Source organism: Tinamus guttatus, unplaced genomic scaffold, assembly GCF_059628265.1.
Source record: "Tinamus guttatus ecotype Peru unplaced genomic scaffold, ASM5962826v1 Tinamus_guttatus_pri_ptg000318l, whole genome shotgun sequence".
Lineage (NCBI taxonomy): Eukaryota > Metazoa > Chordata > Aves > Tinamiformes > Tinamidae > Tinamus > Tinamus guttatus.
Window position 1 is genome coordinate 982,431 of NW_028288852.1, and position 17,087 is coordinate 999,517.

The following is a 17,087-nucleotide window of genomic DNA, read 5'->3' on the forward strand; positions in this document are numbered from 1 at the left end:
CCCTCAATCTTTTATATAGTGGCAATTAAACGTATCTTTTCCACAGAAACAATAACTCTCAGTAAGCCTTGGAAATGTAATAAAACTTCTCAGGCTCCTTTGATGAGTTTGCCAGGTGCCGGGGGGCCGCTAGCACCGTGCGCTGGCTTGGCCACATCAAACTTGTTGCTCGCCCTTGTAGATGTGCCCTGGAGTTTGAGCAGCGAAATGCAGGGAATATCGATACTTTAGTGCGTGTTATTCCTATTTTGTCTCCTCTGCTAGCAGAGGAGGTAACAAGGACATTAAATGAAATGGCTAAAAGCCAAAAATGACTTCAGTTATTTACAGGCCTGGGAGCCCGCAGAATAAACTCTTCAGAATAATATTAACTCAAAAGGAAAGCTTTATTTGTAAGAGGGATTCGGCTTGATATTTTCAAGTGTTCATTATAACTGATCCAAAACATCTGGGATACTTCCTGCCAAGGATACTAATCTCCATGCAGTTATGACAGTCACATACATCCACAAAAGAAGCTATCTTTCAAGCTAAGAGAAGCAGGCAGACAACTACCCACTCCAGGAGCATGTTCTGGAGGGCACAGACGATGACAAACAACTACCCCGAGGAAAGGTCATGTTCTAACTCCAGACACCCACATGGGATGCCCAGAGCCATTGCGCTGCAGAGCCCCCACAGCTCTTGGGACGCTCCCAGGCAGCTCGGCAGGAGGCTCCGGGGTGCTGAGGGGCTGCCCTGCTGCCAGGCAGCAGTGCTGCAAAGGAGACAAGTGCCGGGACAGGGCGAGGGGCAGATGCAGCAGGACAAGCAGCCGGCACTGCCCACTGTCCTCAGCCTGCTTCTCGTAGGGAAAAAGATGAGATTTTGGGGAGAGAAGTGCTGTCACAAGGAGTGCAGGAAACAGAAGTGATCCTGGGAGGAAACGAGTGTAGGAACCTCCACATTATAACTCTCTGCTGGATACTAAATACGCCAGGCTTCTAAACAACTTGATCTGGAAGATTATAAACAGGGCTGCATTTTTTGGTGGCTGCCAAACCCACATAAATATTCTACAACTTCATTAGAAGAGGAGGAAAAACAAATTAAATTATTCCTCTACAAATATAGTCTTTTGATTTTTAAAGTAAACACACACAGATATATTTATATATTTACCTATGTTCCTATATATATAAATCACTACCAAAACAGGAGAAAAAAAATACTCTCAGAGCAGAATTACTTCTGAAGTTTAGAGCCAACAGTCACACGTGAAGCCAAGTAAGTAGGGCCCGACTTTCAGCAGGAAAGAAGAGGGAGAGGCTTTTACACACCCATGGAAGCTCCTGCAGAGTCACAGCAAGGTCTCTGGCATCCTGCGCCTCTCCTAACTGGTGGAACTCACCACGTGCTGGAGCTAGGTTTTCTAATGACTTCTCAAGGTAATCTGTGACATGCACAATTTTAGCATGATTTCTCTGACTGCTGCTAATTGTAGTTACAGATCAAGAGCATTCACCTACCACTGTGGACTGAAGTGTCTCCAAAATCAAGAAATTACCTGTTTCTAGCTTTCTGGCTGCCTTACTCCCCCGGGGTAACTGCTCTGGGCTGCGAACACAGTTACCACTCTGCCCTTCCACTGTGCTACTGCTTCTGACCACACTCACCCATCTCCTCAGAGAAACATTCCTTTAAGGGCACAAAGTCAAAACATGCGAAGCTTAGGGAACTTGCTCTTAGAGATTTTCCATCAAAATTCACTTAGTCATTAAGTATCCCAAATTGGAATCCTCCCTTGAAAAGAGCAAAGGAGGCACCTGCTTTGAGTCTACTAGAACTGCTTTGGTTGGTCTTCAACCCAGAACTGATAGATGATGCTCAATGATAGCTCAATCTTAAACCTTAAACATACATTGAAAACGGCACACTAATGTACTGTGGAATCACACTGTAATAAATTAGAATTCTTCCTCCCTTTTAAAAATGCCAATTCATTATAAAAAAATACTTCTAATCCAATTATAATCTTAGGTACTTCAGTGTTGAAGATCTTTCCCTACTAAACCTGTTTCCATTGTATCCAAACCCTTTGCAAGTGACTCTTGCTTTTGTAAATAGGTTTCTGTCACTCTATAAAAGCATCATAACTAATAGCTTGTTCAGCTGCCTGAGCTTAGCAGGTTGCCTTGCAATGTCAAAGGAAACTAAAACCAAAGAATAAAAGTATCCTAGGAAGATATTCATTCAAACTTTCACAAAATACTTTGTTTAAACTATTGTTAAGGCTTTAATTCACTTGAAAATGATCTTTTTAAAATAGCTATGTTAAAATACACGCAAGAAGATAAAAACCACTGAATTTGCACTGAACTAGCCAGGCAAAACTGATTCTTATGAAAAACTAACTTCAAAACACCATACTGTCTGAAGGGAAAACAAGAGTCAAGAAAGCCTAAATACCGCTCAGAACAGTATTCAGCATTCTAGTGCATATTTATTAGATATATTAATTAGGAAATACTATTCCAATATTAAAATTAGAAGTTTCTAATAAAAACAATGAACTCTATAACAGGATTGATTCCCTTTCTTTTTTGCAAGGACTGTGTGTGCAGGGACTAGTCACAGAAGTGTAAAGTTATTGAAAAACTTGTCCTGAAACAGATGTCTGCTAGGGCAGGAACATTTCAGCTTTAGTCAGAAGGCTCTACCATGCACTAACACAGCTCCTCCTCACAAACAAGCCTATCAATCAAGCAGCTTAAAGACCAAAAAAAAAAAAAAAAAAAGGTGTTTGCAGAACTTCATCTGGGCCCCCATTTGATGTCTTTCACACCATGAAATTGTCTTTTCAAAGCATGGTTATCAGCCCACTCAGCATTTAGAAAGGAGTCGTCATCATCCTCTTCTAGTTTCTGTGAGCAGAAGCACAGGTTAAGAAGTCAGCGATGAAGGGAAGCTGCACGCGATGCCTGCAAAAGCCGTATCACATGCGCAGCAGAAAGGCATCGTTACCTTAAACTCCTCCTGCTTTTTGTAGTAATACAGCATCATCTGCTTTTGCTCTTCATGACTGATCACAGGCTCACGTCCTGGAGCTCCCTGCCCCTTCTGAAAGGGAAACAGCAAATTTCACTGGTGATGGCAATTGCAGGACAAGGAAGAGTAGGAGAAGCTGCTATGCAAAATAGAAAAATCTTTCTTGAGACAAGACTTCTCAAACCTAGCTTGCCCTGCAGGACAAGAAAATGAAAATGCTGTATTAAAGCGAGAATTAATCTTTCATCTTAGGTTCTCAATCATTCCGTTAGTTGTGTGGACAGCAATAGGGGCAGCATACAGGATTCTCTAGCCTTTTTACTTAAACTTCTACTCTAAAAGACATTGCAAATCTCTCACCTTTACGATCGCTCCAGCTGTCTCATGATGGGCTCATCCATCTTTAACCTCTCTGCTAATATGTACACTAGATGGCATAAGGCTTTGTAAAGCCAGGAAGGAGACAGGCACAAAACAGTATAAGTTACTACAAATAAAGGAACGTTTTGTTTGTTTTTTTTTTTTCTTTTTTTTTTTTTTCTTTCTTTCTTCCCCAAGGCAACTGTTCTCATGGAAGGAATGATGCACACAGCAGAAAATAGCTGATGACACCTATTGTCAGCAATGGCAAACAGAACAGTTTCAATGGGGATAATGAATCCTTTCTGGAACAAAAAGGGTTTGAGGTGGTCTAAATTAGCTCTCCAACCCAAGAACACAGACATCCATCACCAGAAAAGAAGAAGCAGGGAAACACTGTCTGCTTTGCATTTTCTGAAGGGGACCATAAGCAATTAAACTGCAAGACAACTTTCTGGGGTGTCTATACTTGGAGGACTGTTGCACAGCCTCACCAGTTTTCAGTCACCCTGAGACGAAGGAAAAAGCAGCTGTGCCCTGATGAATGATAAACACGTAAGCCTCTGGATTTAGCTTTAAAGACTTCTACTCCAGCACTCGCAGATAGCAAGACCTGCTGTGGCCATTAGTGCCTGCTGTGGCGGAGCAGCTCTCACTGACATGGAAGTGAAATGCATCTCTAAAAGGATCCTGCCTACGAGCAAGTACTCTTGGAGGCTTCTGACACTCACAAATGCATCTCCTGGATGCTCTTATTTATAGAGGAACAGGGTGAATGCATGGAAAGACTTTTTGACAAAGCTCCTAAGCACAAAACATTAAAACTGATTTTTAAAGGCCAAAAGACAGAGCGGAAAAAACTCTCCCAAACACTCACAAAGACAATTATAAAAACAGCATAGAGTGAATTAATGGGTCTGCTCAATTGCTGTGGATACTGAGAAGCAATTGAGAGCCGGTCAAGGTTTCGACTGGCTGCATTTAGTGTATCTTTAAATCTTCATTCATACAGCCTTTGCTGTACTCTACCCAAGTACTACAGAGTAAGCAGTGACAATTACAGTATTGAACTGATGGGCAAAGGAACTAATAGAAATACTTCTAATATATTGAAAGTATTACTAAATTCAGAAATTTAAAATAGGTGTACTGTTTTAAGACACTCAGTCTATTTCATTTTATACACCTACTGCCAATTCTCTTCCCTGGAGAACTGAATAGCCAAGGGTGAATGATGTGTAAAGGAAACTTCCAGCAACACTTACTTTCTGTATCTTGACAATGATGGTTGTTTTTTCATTTTTGCCTACATAATCAGAGAGCAATTTTGTTTCTTTCAATTCCTTTGCTGCCCACCATAATTGTGCTTCCGATTCTTTTATAACTTCAAGTCCAGCCTGTGACAAACAAACACACAAGGTGAAAGAGGGAAGAAATATTTGCGTTATTTAAAATAATTAAAAAAAAAAAATCTTTCTTGAATAGCAACATTTCAATGTTCCATTCAATCTTGATGTAACAGAAACTTTTTAGGCAATAAATTCTCAGTGCTGGCATTAAAAAAAACTGGGTGCCAGATTTACCTATATTACCTCTACCTTTGTATGGAACATTGGAAACAAACTTAATTCACCTCATTTTTATGTAAGCTATTGATTCCTTTTTTTTTTTTTTGTCATTTAACAAAGGTGTTAAACAAAATTAAACATCCACATGAAAACACATAACCTGGACAGCTAAAATGGAGAACAGCTCAGAATAAATTTAACCCAGACATCACACATAAACCACATAAAACATACATGAGTTCCCAACAAGTCTTCTTTATCTTCAAACTCCATCCTAACTGGATCATGTGGAGGCAATCCCATCGGATACACAATCATCACAGCCCCTCGGAGCTGGTCCAATGCATCTTTCACCATCTCCATATTAAGGCACACATTGGCCTGAACTTGTTTCTGAAATACAAGCAGAGAAGTTGTTACATTTAAAAGAATATGGAAAAAAAATGCTCTGTAGTTGATTCAAAAATTCATCAGATATTTGAGCTAAACTAACCAGCTGCACACACACACACACACAAAAAGCGAGTGCAAATTTCCTCCGATGAAGACTGATTTTTAAATGCATCAAAATTGTCTCCTCCAACTCCCCACACTACTTAGGTTTCTTCAAATAGCAGAAAAAAAAGGTGCAGGAGGCTCAACAAACGTGTGTAATACAGACATTCAAGCACGTGCACGCATGACTGTGCAAAATAGATGGGGAATGTCTGATTCCAAGTATTTGTGATTTATCATACCAGATACAAAAAAAGTGAGGGCTACTAGAGAGGCCTCAAATTTGAGACTTTGGTAACAAATGGAGTGCACAGGAGCAAGAGAGTAAAGCACGGCACACACACAGATTTTAAGCTCAAATATATTTGAGATCATTTCAAACCAAACTGCAATGGAGAAAAAAAAAAAAGCTCATCTGGAAAGGAATTATTATTTGCTTGTGGATTTCACAATTCTAGTATTTTTATAGGGAGGTTTATAAAAGAAAAAGTGACTAAGAGAATGTTGCCTCCTTGTGGACATTATTAAATTAGTTAACTGGCAATTACAATAAGTTTTTAGACTTCAGATGATCCATTTTTTCTTCCTAGTATATAGGCATTTCTCCATTTTCTTCACTATAAAAACGCCACCTTTGCTTTGAAAGCTAACCCTCAAAGCAAGGGGATCATAGGTACTTACTTAAACATATGGCAATCAACAACAGAAACACTTGCCTAGCTCTCGCACAATAGGATTTGCCAAACCTACTTCACAAACTACCTCTTCATTCACCAGTACAGCTGCAGCAATTTCTGCAGTGAATGGACACACGGTGCAGCAATTTTGTAGAGTGAATAATAGCATGGAATATAGTTGTAAGTTTTGACCAGACAAACCTGCAAAGTGGAGACCAAATCTCTGGGATATTCTTTCCTCAGTAAATAAAACTGTATATTACAAATTCTCCGTATTTAGCAAAAGAGGTGCTGAGTTACAATCAAACAGAAAAAAAAAAGTCTATCCAGAGAAAACCAGTTGTGCTTCAAACTGATAGGAAATCTGAGACACGATACAGAATTATCTGAATATTTGATAGACTTCAGTAGTTTAGACCACGGAGCACCCTCTCATGTTAATCTTTAAGCACACTATGTCATTGAAACTCAGCAGGTATCCAAGTGCTTGTAAAAACAAGGCCCATCTAAGAGATGAGAACACATTCCTCAATTAATTATATGTAAAACTCAGACTATATTAATGGACAAAAGGCATTTGAATCCGGCATATCGCAGATTGTAGTTAATTTTTCACTAGAATATCTGACAAGCATTCGCTTAAAAATGCATCAATAGCAAATTAAGAATGTGTGGATAAAATTAAATGCAATTCAATTATTTAGTTTGGTCAAGGCTGCCAGCATTCGCTTGGAATTGAATACCTGATTCTTTAACTTATTGAACCAGCTTGCCAAAAGCCATTAAGAAAATGATTAACAGAATCGTCACATTCTTATTACACTATTGACATTATTTACATCACTTCATGACATTATTCAAAACTGTTACCCTCAGCGCTGAAAAAAGTCTATTTTTTCTCAAACAGGCTTTCTACAGGGCACCCATTTAAGCAGTTTCACATACCACATGGTGCTTCAGAGGACTTACCTTAGAGATTAAGGCCTTCGCTTCCTCTATTGTCTTTCTTATAACTTGCTGCATTTTTTCATTTGGAGCTACAAAATGAGAGATGCGAGTTCGACACATTAACATTATGCGGCATAAAATAACAGCAAACAATCTGATCAGGTTATTGTCCACTTTAAGCAAATTAAACACAATTACATTACAAACAACGGACATGCTTATACTAAGTTGCGGTAAATTTACTAGTCTAATGGTTCATTACTGTATTACCTCCTAGTCTAAAAGCAAACTAATATTTCTCCTGGGACAATTACACATGTCTTTCCACAAGCACATTTGACTGGTGTGAGAAACTTTTATCCACTAACAAACAAATGTGAGAGCATAACTATAAAAGGAAAGTTTATTAAAAAGTAAAAAAATAGTTAAAAGTGGAACTATTCTTATGCTAGTGCTTGCAAAATTTTACTACATTACTAAACTAAACTTCCACCTCTTCCTAACTTTGAACCAGAACTCTTCTGCTAGTTGCCTGGCCCAGTCAGGTTTTGGATGTACAACTATGCGTGACAGAGATTCAACTACTTTTGAGAACGCAGTTAGGAAAGAAAGCTATTTTAAGTTCTTAAAATAGTTCATCAAGGTCTTAAAACTTGACTGCATAGTGTTTTGTGCTAGGAAAGTTATTTTCCCCCAAGTAAGCCACATGGAGTAAGTTGTTTATGCATGCCAGGCTAAGACTGTAACTGAATTATTCAAAGACTGCATGTTAACTGAACTGCCCTGGAGCTCAGGTCTAAAGGGCTCCTGGCCCCAACAAGTACTGTTGTGTTGAGAGCAACAACCCTCGAGCTCCCAACTCTAGCCTGGTGGTAGTGCTTGATACATGGAGCAAGTATTCCAGTAAAAGCACTGGCAGAAACACTCTGAGCAGAAATAAGAGAGATGTGGGGAGTTCAGTGAGTCTCAGTAAATGAGGAAAAGAAACACTAGAAAAACAACCAGTTCACTGAAAGTATCTTTGAGACTCCGGAGAAAAATGTTACCTGAGCATGCATTTAAAAATGGGAAGAATTAAGGTGAAACAATCAGCTTTGCTTCTGAAACTTGTTTGTTTAGGGAGTATATTTCTAAATACTATGGTTGCAAAGTTAACTAGCATAAGCTGATGTGTGTGCTGAAGAGGAAAACAAACAAACAAAAACAAAAAACACAATTTGGTTTTCTCTTTTGCCAGAACAGCGAAGTAAAAACAAAAGGTTGAGAATTATGGCTATCACATTCCCCACAGTATCACTTGTTATTTATCTTGCAGGAAAAAAAAAAAAAAAAAATCTGTGCTCTTATTTACCATGCCCATTCCTTCGTCCCATGACATCCTTTTTAAAGACACTTCCACCACTGGGCATACATTTTTCTGCCCATTCATCCTTTAATTTCAGCTCTTCTATCTGTTCGTCTGTCAGTCCTTGCATATTAGGAGGCAAGGAAATCCCATGCTCTGCCAGGTCCTCCAACTCTAAAAAGCATTTAGAACACACGTTTAGAAAGCTATGTTATGACAACACACCATCTACAAAAAATGTTTGTAAAATTATATTGAAGCAGGCAAATTATTGTAGAGTTTCAGCTTGTAAAGATTTATGTAAATAAAAAAGGACTATATATCAGCGCTGTAGCATAAAAGGCATGAATTGCAGTAACACGTGAAACAACCTAACGTGTGAAACAAAGTGACCTATGAAACAACGGCAGAATGCAAACCCAGATGATACTTGCTGGCCATAAACAACTTCTTAGGGGTGCTTCATTAGTCAGCTGTGGCTGGCTGTGTATTTCTTTTCCTAAGTAGCTCAGAACAATAACTTCTTGCCAAATGGAAAAATATTTTTTTGTTATACAGTAATGAATTTCTTCACTGCGGAGACAGCGTGCATCTAAACTAGCTGCAGCTTTCCCAGTACCACATTAGAGCCAAAAGGTCAGTCACACCCAGCATGAAATAAGTAAAAGTTCATCCTCTAGTGTCTTCTTGCAGATTAGCCTGAGGTCTAGTCTCATGCCCTGAACGTGCATGAGTGGTTGAAGGACATGTGTTACAGATAGACTGCACCCTTCAGGAGACCCTCATCTGAGGGCAATGCAGGTTATGCATTCCCAGAGTGATCCACAGGGCAGGCCCAAAGCCTGGTCTGTGGGGACATGAGGGATGGAGTCTTGGCAAGGACGCTCCTGGCTGGAACTGACTGGAATTGAAATAGTAATTTAGCATTTAGTAATTTAATAGGTACCACCACTGGAAAATAGCTGCCTGGCAGTCTAGCATCCACTGCACACTAGGCAACACGGTTCACACGATGGTCACATTTCTTGTCCTGCAAAGTTTACACTGCCATGGTGCACAGGATGTCCTACAGCACGTGACTTCTCAGCCATGTACTGAAGCTCAGAGCCACATGGACCTCAGGGCTCACCTCTACTAATAAACTAAGAAATACTATACGTATAAAGCAAAGAAAAAAACAAAAAAAAACACGTAAGGTGAGGCTGTATGCAGCATTTGGGTGGCTCTGGGCGTCACCACACTTCAGCTCAGAGAGGAAGGCTCCTCCGCCGCTACCCGGGCCGCCTCTCCCCAGCTCCGCCCAGCGCGGGGCTCCGGCGAGGCGGGGCAGCAGAGCCGGGCCGGGCACCTCCCTCGGCCCTTGGCGGGGCAGCGGCGGCGCACGGGGCCAGTACCTGAGCAGAGGCGCTGCACCTTCAGCCTGCCGTTGTAGATGCGCGCGACGAGCGGCGCCAGGTCGGCGAGGCGGTCGCTGACGGCGGCCTCTAGCAGGAATTGGCTCTGGTCTTCGCGCTTCACGTGCAGACGCACCATCGCGGCGGCGGCAACGGCCGTAACGGCCACAGCCCCGCTCTGCGCCTGCGCGGGACGTCAGGCAGCGGCGGCAACGGCCCCGCTCTGCGCCTGCGGGTTAGGGCAGCCCCTCCCCCACAGCAACGGCTCCGCGTCCCTGGATACCGACCGTTGGCGGGGCAGGGGCGGCCCGCGCCCGCCGCCGCCCGCGCCCCTCCGCGCACGCGCACGCCCCCGCCGCCCCGGTGGCCCGGAGCAGCCCGGAGCCTCCCGCGCACCCGCCGGCCGCCGCTACGGCGCCTCCCACGCGGCACCGGTGGCACCCCCGCCGCTGCCGCCCTCTCTTCTGCTTCCGGTCCCGCCGCCTTGGTGGCGCTGACGTCAGCGCGGGGGGGGGGGCTCTTAAAGGGGGTGCTCAGGGGCTGCCCCAGCCGAGGAATGCGGGGGAAATAAATAGCATAAGCACGTAAACAAACAAACAAACAAATAAATAAAACTCACTCCCATAGAAAAAAAAAATCTATGCTTCACAGCTACCTCCCACTCCAGCAGGGCTGGAGCCGGGAGCAGCCCCAGGAGCCCCCCGCCGCGGCGGCAGCCAGGGCCCACGCGCGGGGTGCCCGGCCGCGGAGCCCCCCGGGCCGCGCGAGGCCGCGCAAGGAGGGAGCGAGGCGGAGCTCGGCGCAGCGCCCTTTATTCGGTGAACACGCGCGCTGCCTCCCGCGGGGCTTCTGCCCGTGAGTATTCTCCTTAATACACATGACAGTGGTTAGCTATACACACACACACACGCGCGCGCACGGCTGTGTTTCCGGAGCTTGCTTTTGTGGTCTTTGCAGTGCGTGGCTGCCAGACTCCAAAATCCTGTGAAGTGTAGAGGTGCTGTTATACCAGGTACATTTTAGACAGTAGTTTTGTATCACTGTAATTGAATATTCAACAGAGAACATACTTATCACTTAACTCTCACTAGCAAAAAGCTCCCCAAATAAAGTTGTTTTGCTAATGTAAGAATATATCAAATCACCACACAGATGGCAACAGCAACATTTTAAAACAAGGTAATTCACATACTGAAGCACAAAGATTATAGTACCACTGCTGTTTAAAATATCTGAGTACTGTTTAATGGCTGGAACAGAAAAAAAGCACAATATAAAACTCACTGTAGTTACTTCCCTATCCAACTGCAGCTCACAGCTAACCATATACTGTTGCAGGAAGAGTGGATTATTCTATAAATAATGTTTTGATAGCATTTGAGGATTTAAAAAACTCGTAATGTATTTTGCTGCTATAAATATAATGCTTATATGTTGTGTTTCAGTCACTACTTTTGCACGATCAGTACAGGTTGATGGCGAGTGAGCCCATGAGTGCAGGCACGTGCAGTGCCCCGAGAGATGACGACACTGCAAGGACGCACTCAGCTTTTGATGGAAGTGCACAGCTGCTTACAAAAAGGTATGTCCTAAGATACTGGGAATTGTAAAGGGAAGCGCAGCATCACATTTATGCAATTTAATGTGTACCTCAGAAAACCACAAAAGCAGAAACGGCTGCGTCTGTGCGGTGCGCGTGCCGCGAGGAGGCTCGGCGGCGAGGCACCCCGCGGCCCCGGGGAGCGACACCGCGCAGCTCCGAGCAACGAGGCCCTGCCCCTGGTGCCGCTGGAGGCAGGAGCTGCAGGCAGAGCCTGGCAGGCACCGGCAGGCAGGCCGCACACACGCGAGACTTCCTCCATCCTCTGATGTTGTACGGGGACTGCGGGTTCCTTCGCGCGGGCCTCTCTACAGGGCAAGAAAGCCTTTCTAACGTGAGAAACGGGTGGGACAAAACAACTGCAGCATGTTGTCCGCAGCTGCTAAGGCCTGCTTTTTGTATCGAAACACAAGGGAATTTTTTTTTTCTAGGGTCAAGGAAACACTTGTATCGGTTATTTCCAACTTACGGAAAATATCTATAAAACAGTAGAGAATAAGTGAATGAGATGGAATAAGAATTCTGTATCAATGCTAATGAATGTGTATCACAATAATATTTAAAAGTTGAAATGTATTGACACAGAAAATTAAAGTCAAATGTTGAATATATTAATACACACAGCTGTATTTTGAAGCTAAACTATTTTTGTTGTGCCTCAAATTCAAATATAAACCTACAAATCTCCATAGCCTCTGTTATAAATTAAACAACTTCTAAACAATATTTGTCAACATTCAAATCTGAATAGACTTTGGCAGCTCTTTGGTTAATACTTATAAATATCAATTAACAAAACAGCAAAAAGGGAGTGGGAAGTCTACCAAGAGGGAGCCTTGGTTTTTAAATTCCTCAAAGGGGAACAGAAGTGAAAGAGCTCCCTAAGCAAAAACTATTTCCAAAATTGGTATATTTTATTGAGATTGGTACTTTTTCCTTTTTTTTTTCTTCTATCCATTCAAATACTATTACATCTGGATATCAATAAATTTCATCTTTTTTTTTTGTGCTCTACCATATATACATATTCAAAATTTATACACAAACCATAGTGGCTGCTCATGAGTAGAGTTAGGCTTCAGTGCATTTGACAGTTATTGCACACAGAATAATCTCAAATGCCCAATTATTCTACTGGATAAATGTAGCAACAAATATAACCTCTTATATTTTTGAACATCTATCTTTCTGTAAAATCTTGCGTTGGTGACGCCTTGGGTGCTGAAGAAGCGAAAGGATCTGCAGGGGATCTGTTGCTGGTTATTCTTGATGGCAAAGGAGGTGCAGGTGGTCTTCTTGCTGGCAATGTGTAGAAGCAATCTGTAGAACTTTTATTCCAGTCATTACCAAAGGTAAAGTCTGAGCCAAGAAAAGTATTTTGTTCAGTGCCCAGCAAATCCGGAGATCCAGCTGACCTCCTGGAACTGATTTGCTTAAAATCTGGAACACTTTTAGATGGCTTTAGCTTTGCATTGAAATTCTCCTCCTCATCATCAAACGTTACCCATCCTTTTGGCTGTACGCTCTTTTCCACGGAAGATCTACTTTGCAAGCAAAAACTGTTTTCAAATACGTCAAGAGAAAACACAGGCTTGCTTGTAGTACGAGTGGGGGGACGTAGCGAGGGGAAGGGATTACAAGCGGCGCGTCCCTCTAGGATACGTGAAGCTACTTCAGATTCTTGGGTTTCTGTTCTAAAGGGGTTTCCAGCATTTGGAATTCTTTCGGTGAAGGGATTTGTGCAGTTCAGTCCAGTAGCGAACGGATTTGGAGAGCTGCGCGTGTGCTCCTGGGATGTGTTAGAGGTCGGGAGAGGAGGCATTGCTGGCATGCAATTTGCAAGGTTCAGGGTATCAGCTTGTCTTTGCGTTGCAGAAGGCAGCTGCATCAGCTCCTTTTGGTTTGAAGTTGGAACGGGTGATGTTCGAATGGATGTCTGCATCTTTGACACAAGCAGCTTAAATGACAAATCTTCAAAGGGGTCAGTGTTTAACTGTGCCTCAGGCTTAGTGCCACACGTTCCATTGGTCTTTATCTGGAAAGAGAAAAAGGTGCTTAATAATCGTGTGGCTGTTTTTTTCTTTAAGATTCTTAATAACTCCCATTTCTCACTGTTCTACGAGAAGAAAAGCAGCTCTTAGCCCTAACCTGCAACATCAGTACAACCTGGTTGCAACTTGCACAATGCACTTGTATAAAACAACTGCTTCTTTTCAGGAAAACATTAGCCCTTAACTTCTTTGCTAAAGAAAATCTTACTAGTTGTTAAACACAACTTATCCTCCTTGAGTCTACTTCATGCAACTCAGAGTTCTAGTAAAAGCACATCCATCATATCTGAAAAATCTTAAAGAAACCTGGAAAATTATGCTGCATTCTAAACAACTGATAACCGAGCACAGATAAAGAGTAAAAAGCTCTAGCTTCATTGCCTGAGATTTTATAAAGCTGATGTTACAAGCAATTTTTAATCATCACAATGAAAGGAAAAATTAGTGTTATTAGTATTTGCATTTTAGGCATTTTTATGTAGACATATGCATTTGTAGATATCTTCTGTGTTTCTTGATTATGTGCAATCATCAGCTTTGAGGATTTGACTTTTCTTAAAAAATACTTACAAAACTTATATTTTAAGAATCATCTTTTTAAATGGCAAGTTATCATTGTTTAGAATAATACCAAATGGCAAAGACACCGTTTTCTCTATGCAACTTCCTCATCTTTTAAAAACAAAATATTCCTGTTTTTATAAATTTCTTCAAATAACAGCGCAACTTTTATATCTTGCTGCACTGATCAAAGAGGCTGAATATCCACAGTTGTTCAAATACTCGTACTAACAGAGGAGAGTGTGAACTTCCACCTTGTGAAGCTAATGCAATTAAAATAGCTACTATTTCACAAACAAATCCTTCATTTTAATGCGCCATCTCAGTACACCCTTATATTCTATTTTTCTTTTTTAGCATGAAAAACCTGTCTACTAATGTTTTGTTGAACTGTGACACTAACTAGAACTACCAAGTAAAATAAAATATTATAACAGTTTATCTCCAATCTTTAAACATCTTTTTATTGCATTTACTGTGAACAGTTTAGAGCATGTCTCTCCCCATGCCACTTACTACTAACATGCTTTTAAGACAGTCAGGCCTAATCTTAGAAATGGAAGTTTTTCCCAATTTATCTATCCCAGCGTGTTTTTTATTTTTAATTGTAGTTGTAGTTCGAGTGGTTGGCAGCACGAACGAAGTAGCCCATTTGTTCTGGAGCTGCCAAGTGCACACATCCCTGGTGCGACTGCATCAGAGAGCTTCTATCACAGCTGAGGCCTAAATATGAAAATGCTTATATTGAACTACGCTCTGTATATTATAGGTGTTTTGGAAAACAATATTAAAAGAAAGGAATCAAATAACTAAAAATGGACTGCAGCACGAACATAAATCAAATGTAACTTGGCACAAGCTTTCAAGGTCCTATCTTCAGTAATCAAGTAATCGGAAAGTACAGAATTTCAAAGTAATTATTAACCCCAACTGCTCTTTAACTACAAGTGAAAATTTGGTCTCAAAAGATCCTGGAACCAAATGTTTTTAAGTTGTCCAAAGCATAAAGTTCCAAAGCTTCCTAAGTGTAAAAAACAAACAAACAAACAAACAAAATATATTTTACTTTGGGTAAAAGTAACTTCTCTATTGTTTGAGAAAGGTGAAACATGGGATTTACTCTGAAAAAAATTAGGACTGCAATTGCATCAGGATTCATTTGTATTAAGGAGAAATGTTAATTCCAACAGCTATTCTTTTTTTTTTTTTTTTTCCCCTCTCAAATAGACTCAATCAACAGGCTCAGCAACACAGGTAAGATTTCAGTTGTTTCATAAAAGATGATGAAGCAAAATATTTGCTATGGTGCTAGTAGACACAGTTAACAGTACTGATTTTTATTGCATTATGAAGAGAAAAAAAAGCAGACTATGGTATGATAGTCAATTCATTAATGTGGACAGGTGGTTTTGACGTGATGAGACTGCAGATGTATGAAGACAAGATTCATACATCTTTTCTGCTTGAATAGATGGAGACCACATACAAGATTGGTAAATAGTCAGATACCTGTTACCCTGACGGTTGCTCCTGCTTGTGAAAGAGAAACAGACATCAAAGGAAAGAAAATTAGGAAGAAAATCCAAGTAACACATCAACCACCGCATGTTAAAATATTTTAAGCTCGAGGAAAAACATTTTTGGAGATTTGAATACAAAGCAAAAACGTTTACTACGCAACATTCACTATAATAAATTTTAAGTTTCTGTTGCATTCTACTGCAATGTTTTTTAAGATTTACCTTTAGGAATCAAAAAAACCCACCTCTAGTGATTTTTATTCTTATTTTTATACTGACATTAACAGGGCAGATAACTGGTGCTTATTTTCAGAGATTCTAAGAATTTGCCTACGTAACTCCAAGCAGTAACAGAAAAGCACTGGAGTCTTACTCTGAGAACTGCATTGGTACAGTCACCCTCTGTAGAAATAGTTCCAACCTGAAAAGCTGTAAGATTTCTCTAACACAATGTAAATTTCCCTCAATTTACAATAAACAAAATCGCTCAGTTATTATTTATTTGCTTTGCTTTTTTCAATATGTTGCTTGGTAATCTACAAAGTCCTGAACAAGCACACTGTATACCATGAATTATTTTTATAAGGAGAGATTTAGGTTCTTAAATATCATAGTCAAGCTTTGAATCGAAGGATGGGTTTAGCATCCATTAACCCTCAAAATATATATTTTTATTTCCCTAAAAGGCCTCTTCTTGGAAAACTTCCTATTTACAAGTGGTAATCAAGAAAGGAAAAGTGATTTAATTAAACTCTGAAAAAAGGAGAAAAAAATCCCAAAATCTAACACAGAGGCAATAAGGAAAGTTCAAAACAGGCCTTTTTTTTTTTTTTTTTACTCCCTGTTGTGAAAGCAGGGCCTTCATTAATAAAATGAATGTCATTACAGAGAAAAGAATAGCTATTTGAACCATTTTAAAACTAACTGGCTTTGGCACTGTTAACAAAACAGTCACAGCATCATGCAGATCAGAAAATCTCTTTAAAAAGCTTTCAGGTTATTTCCTGTACCTTGTGCCCCATATGTATTCTCTACTGGCAACACTTTCTACGCTTTAATAAACTGCAGCCTTAATATTCTACTTGTACATTCAGAAAAACACCTCCTTTTTTTTTTTCTCTTTTAAGTTTCCAAAATGAGGTTAAAAGCAAAGTCATGAGGACTGAATTTGGCTGTTTCAGGTTGGTACAGAGGCTCACTAGTTGCTTCAGTGAAAGTGTCCTTAAGATATATAGAGAAGGTAAAATCTGAAACACTGATGTGAAACCTATTTAGTAATAAATATCCATACTGAGTATGTGTTAAAAAATCCAAAAAGCAAATTCATTCTTGATACAAACTTAACACAAATCTATCAGCTTCAGAACTTGCAGTTTTATTCATGTAGAAGATAATCAATACTGTAAAAACTGGAAGCCCTCACTTTTGGTGAAGGAATTTAACCCGCTGTATATATAAAATACACAGAAGATCTATATTTTTTAAATAGCAGTAAGAAACAACATGTTTCCCTAAAAAAAAAGTGCTTTTTTTCTGAAAGA

At 40.6% G+C, this 17,087-nt stretch overlaps 2 protein-coding genes across 13 annotated transcripts in view; both read right to left on the reverse strand.

Moving 5' to 3' along the window:
* Nucleotides 1-2,690: 2,690 nt before the first annotated feature.
* On the reverse strand, nt 2,691-10,007 carry CFAP298 (cilia and flagella associated protein 298). The gene is made up of 7 exons (XM_088528961.1): nt 9,815-10,007; nt 8,427-8,594; nt 7,097-7,164; nt 5,190-5,348; nt 4,653-4,784; nt 3,004-3,099; nt 2,691-2,903 (listed from the first exon to the last, which is right to left on the reverse strand). Exons 1-7 carry the CDS (start codon nt 9,951-9,953, stop codon nt 2,793-2,795), a joined length of 873 nt encoding a protein of 290 aa, XP_088385087.1. The 5' UTR covers nt 9,954-10,007; the 3' UTR covers nt 2,691-2,792.
* Nucleotides 10,008-11,970: 1,963 nt separating this feature from the next.
* The window catches only part of SYNJ1 (synaptojanin 1), a 59,028-nt gene continuing 53,911 nt past the window's right edge, over nt 11,971-17,087 (reverse strand). For all 12 annotated transcript variants that reach the window (XM_088528971.1, XM_088528963.1, XM_088528972.1 and 9 more), the window contains one exon: nt 11,971-13,449. In XM_088528971.1, the coding sequence (XP_088385097.1) occupies nt 12,595-13,449 (855 nt within the window). In that variant the 3' untranslated portion in view covers nt 11,971-12,594. The remainder of the gene's footprint in view (nt 13,450-17,087) is intronic.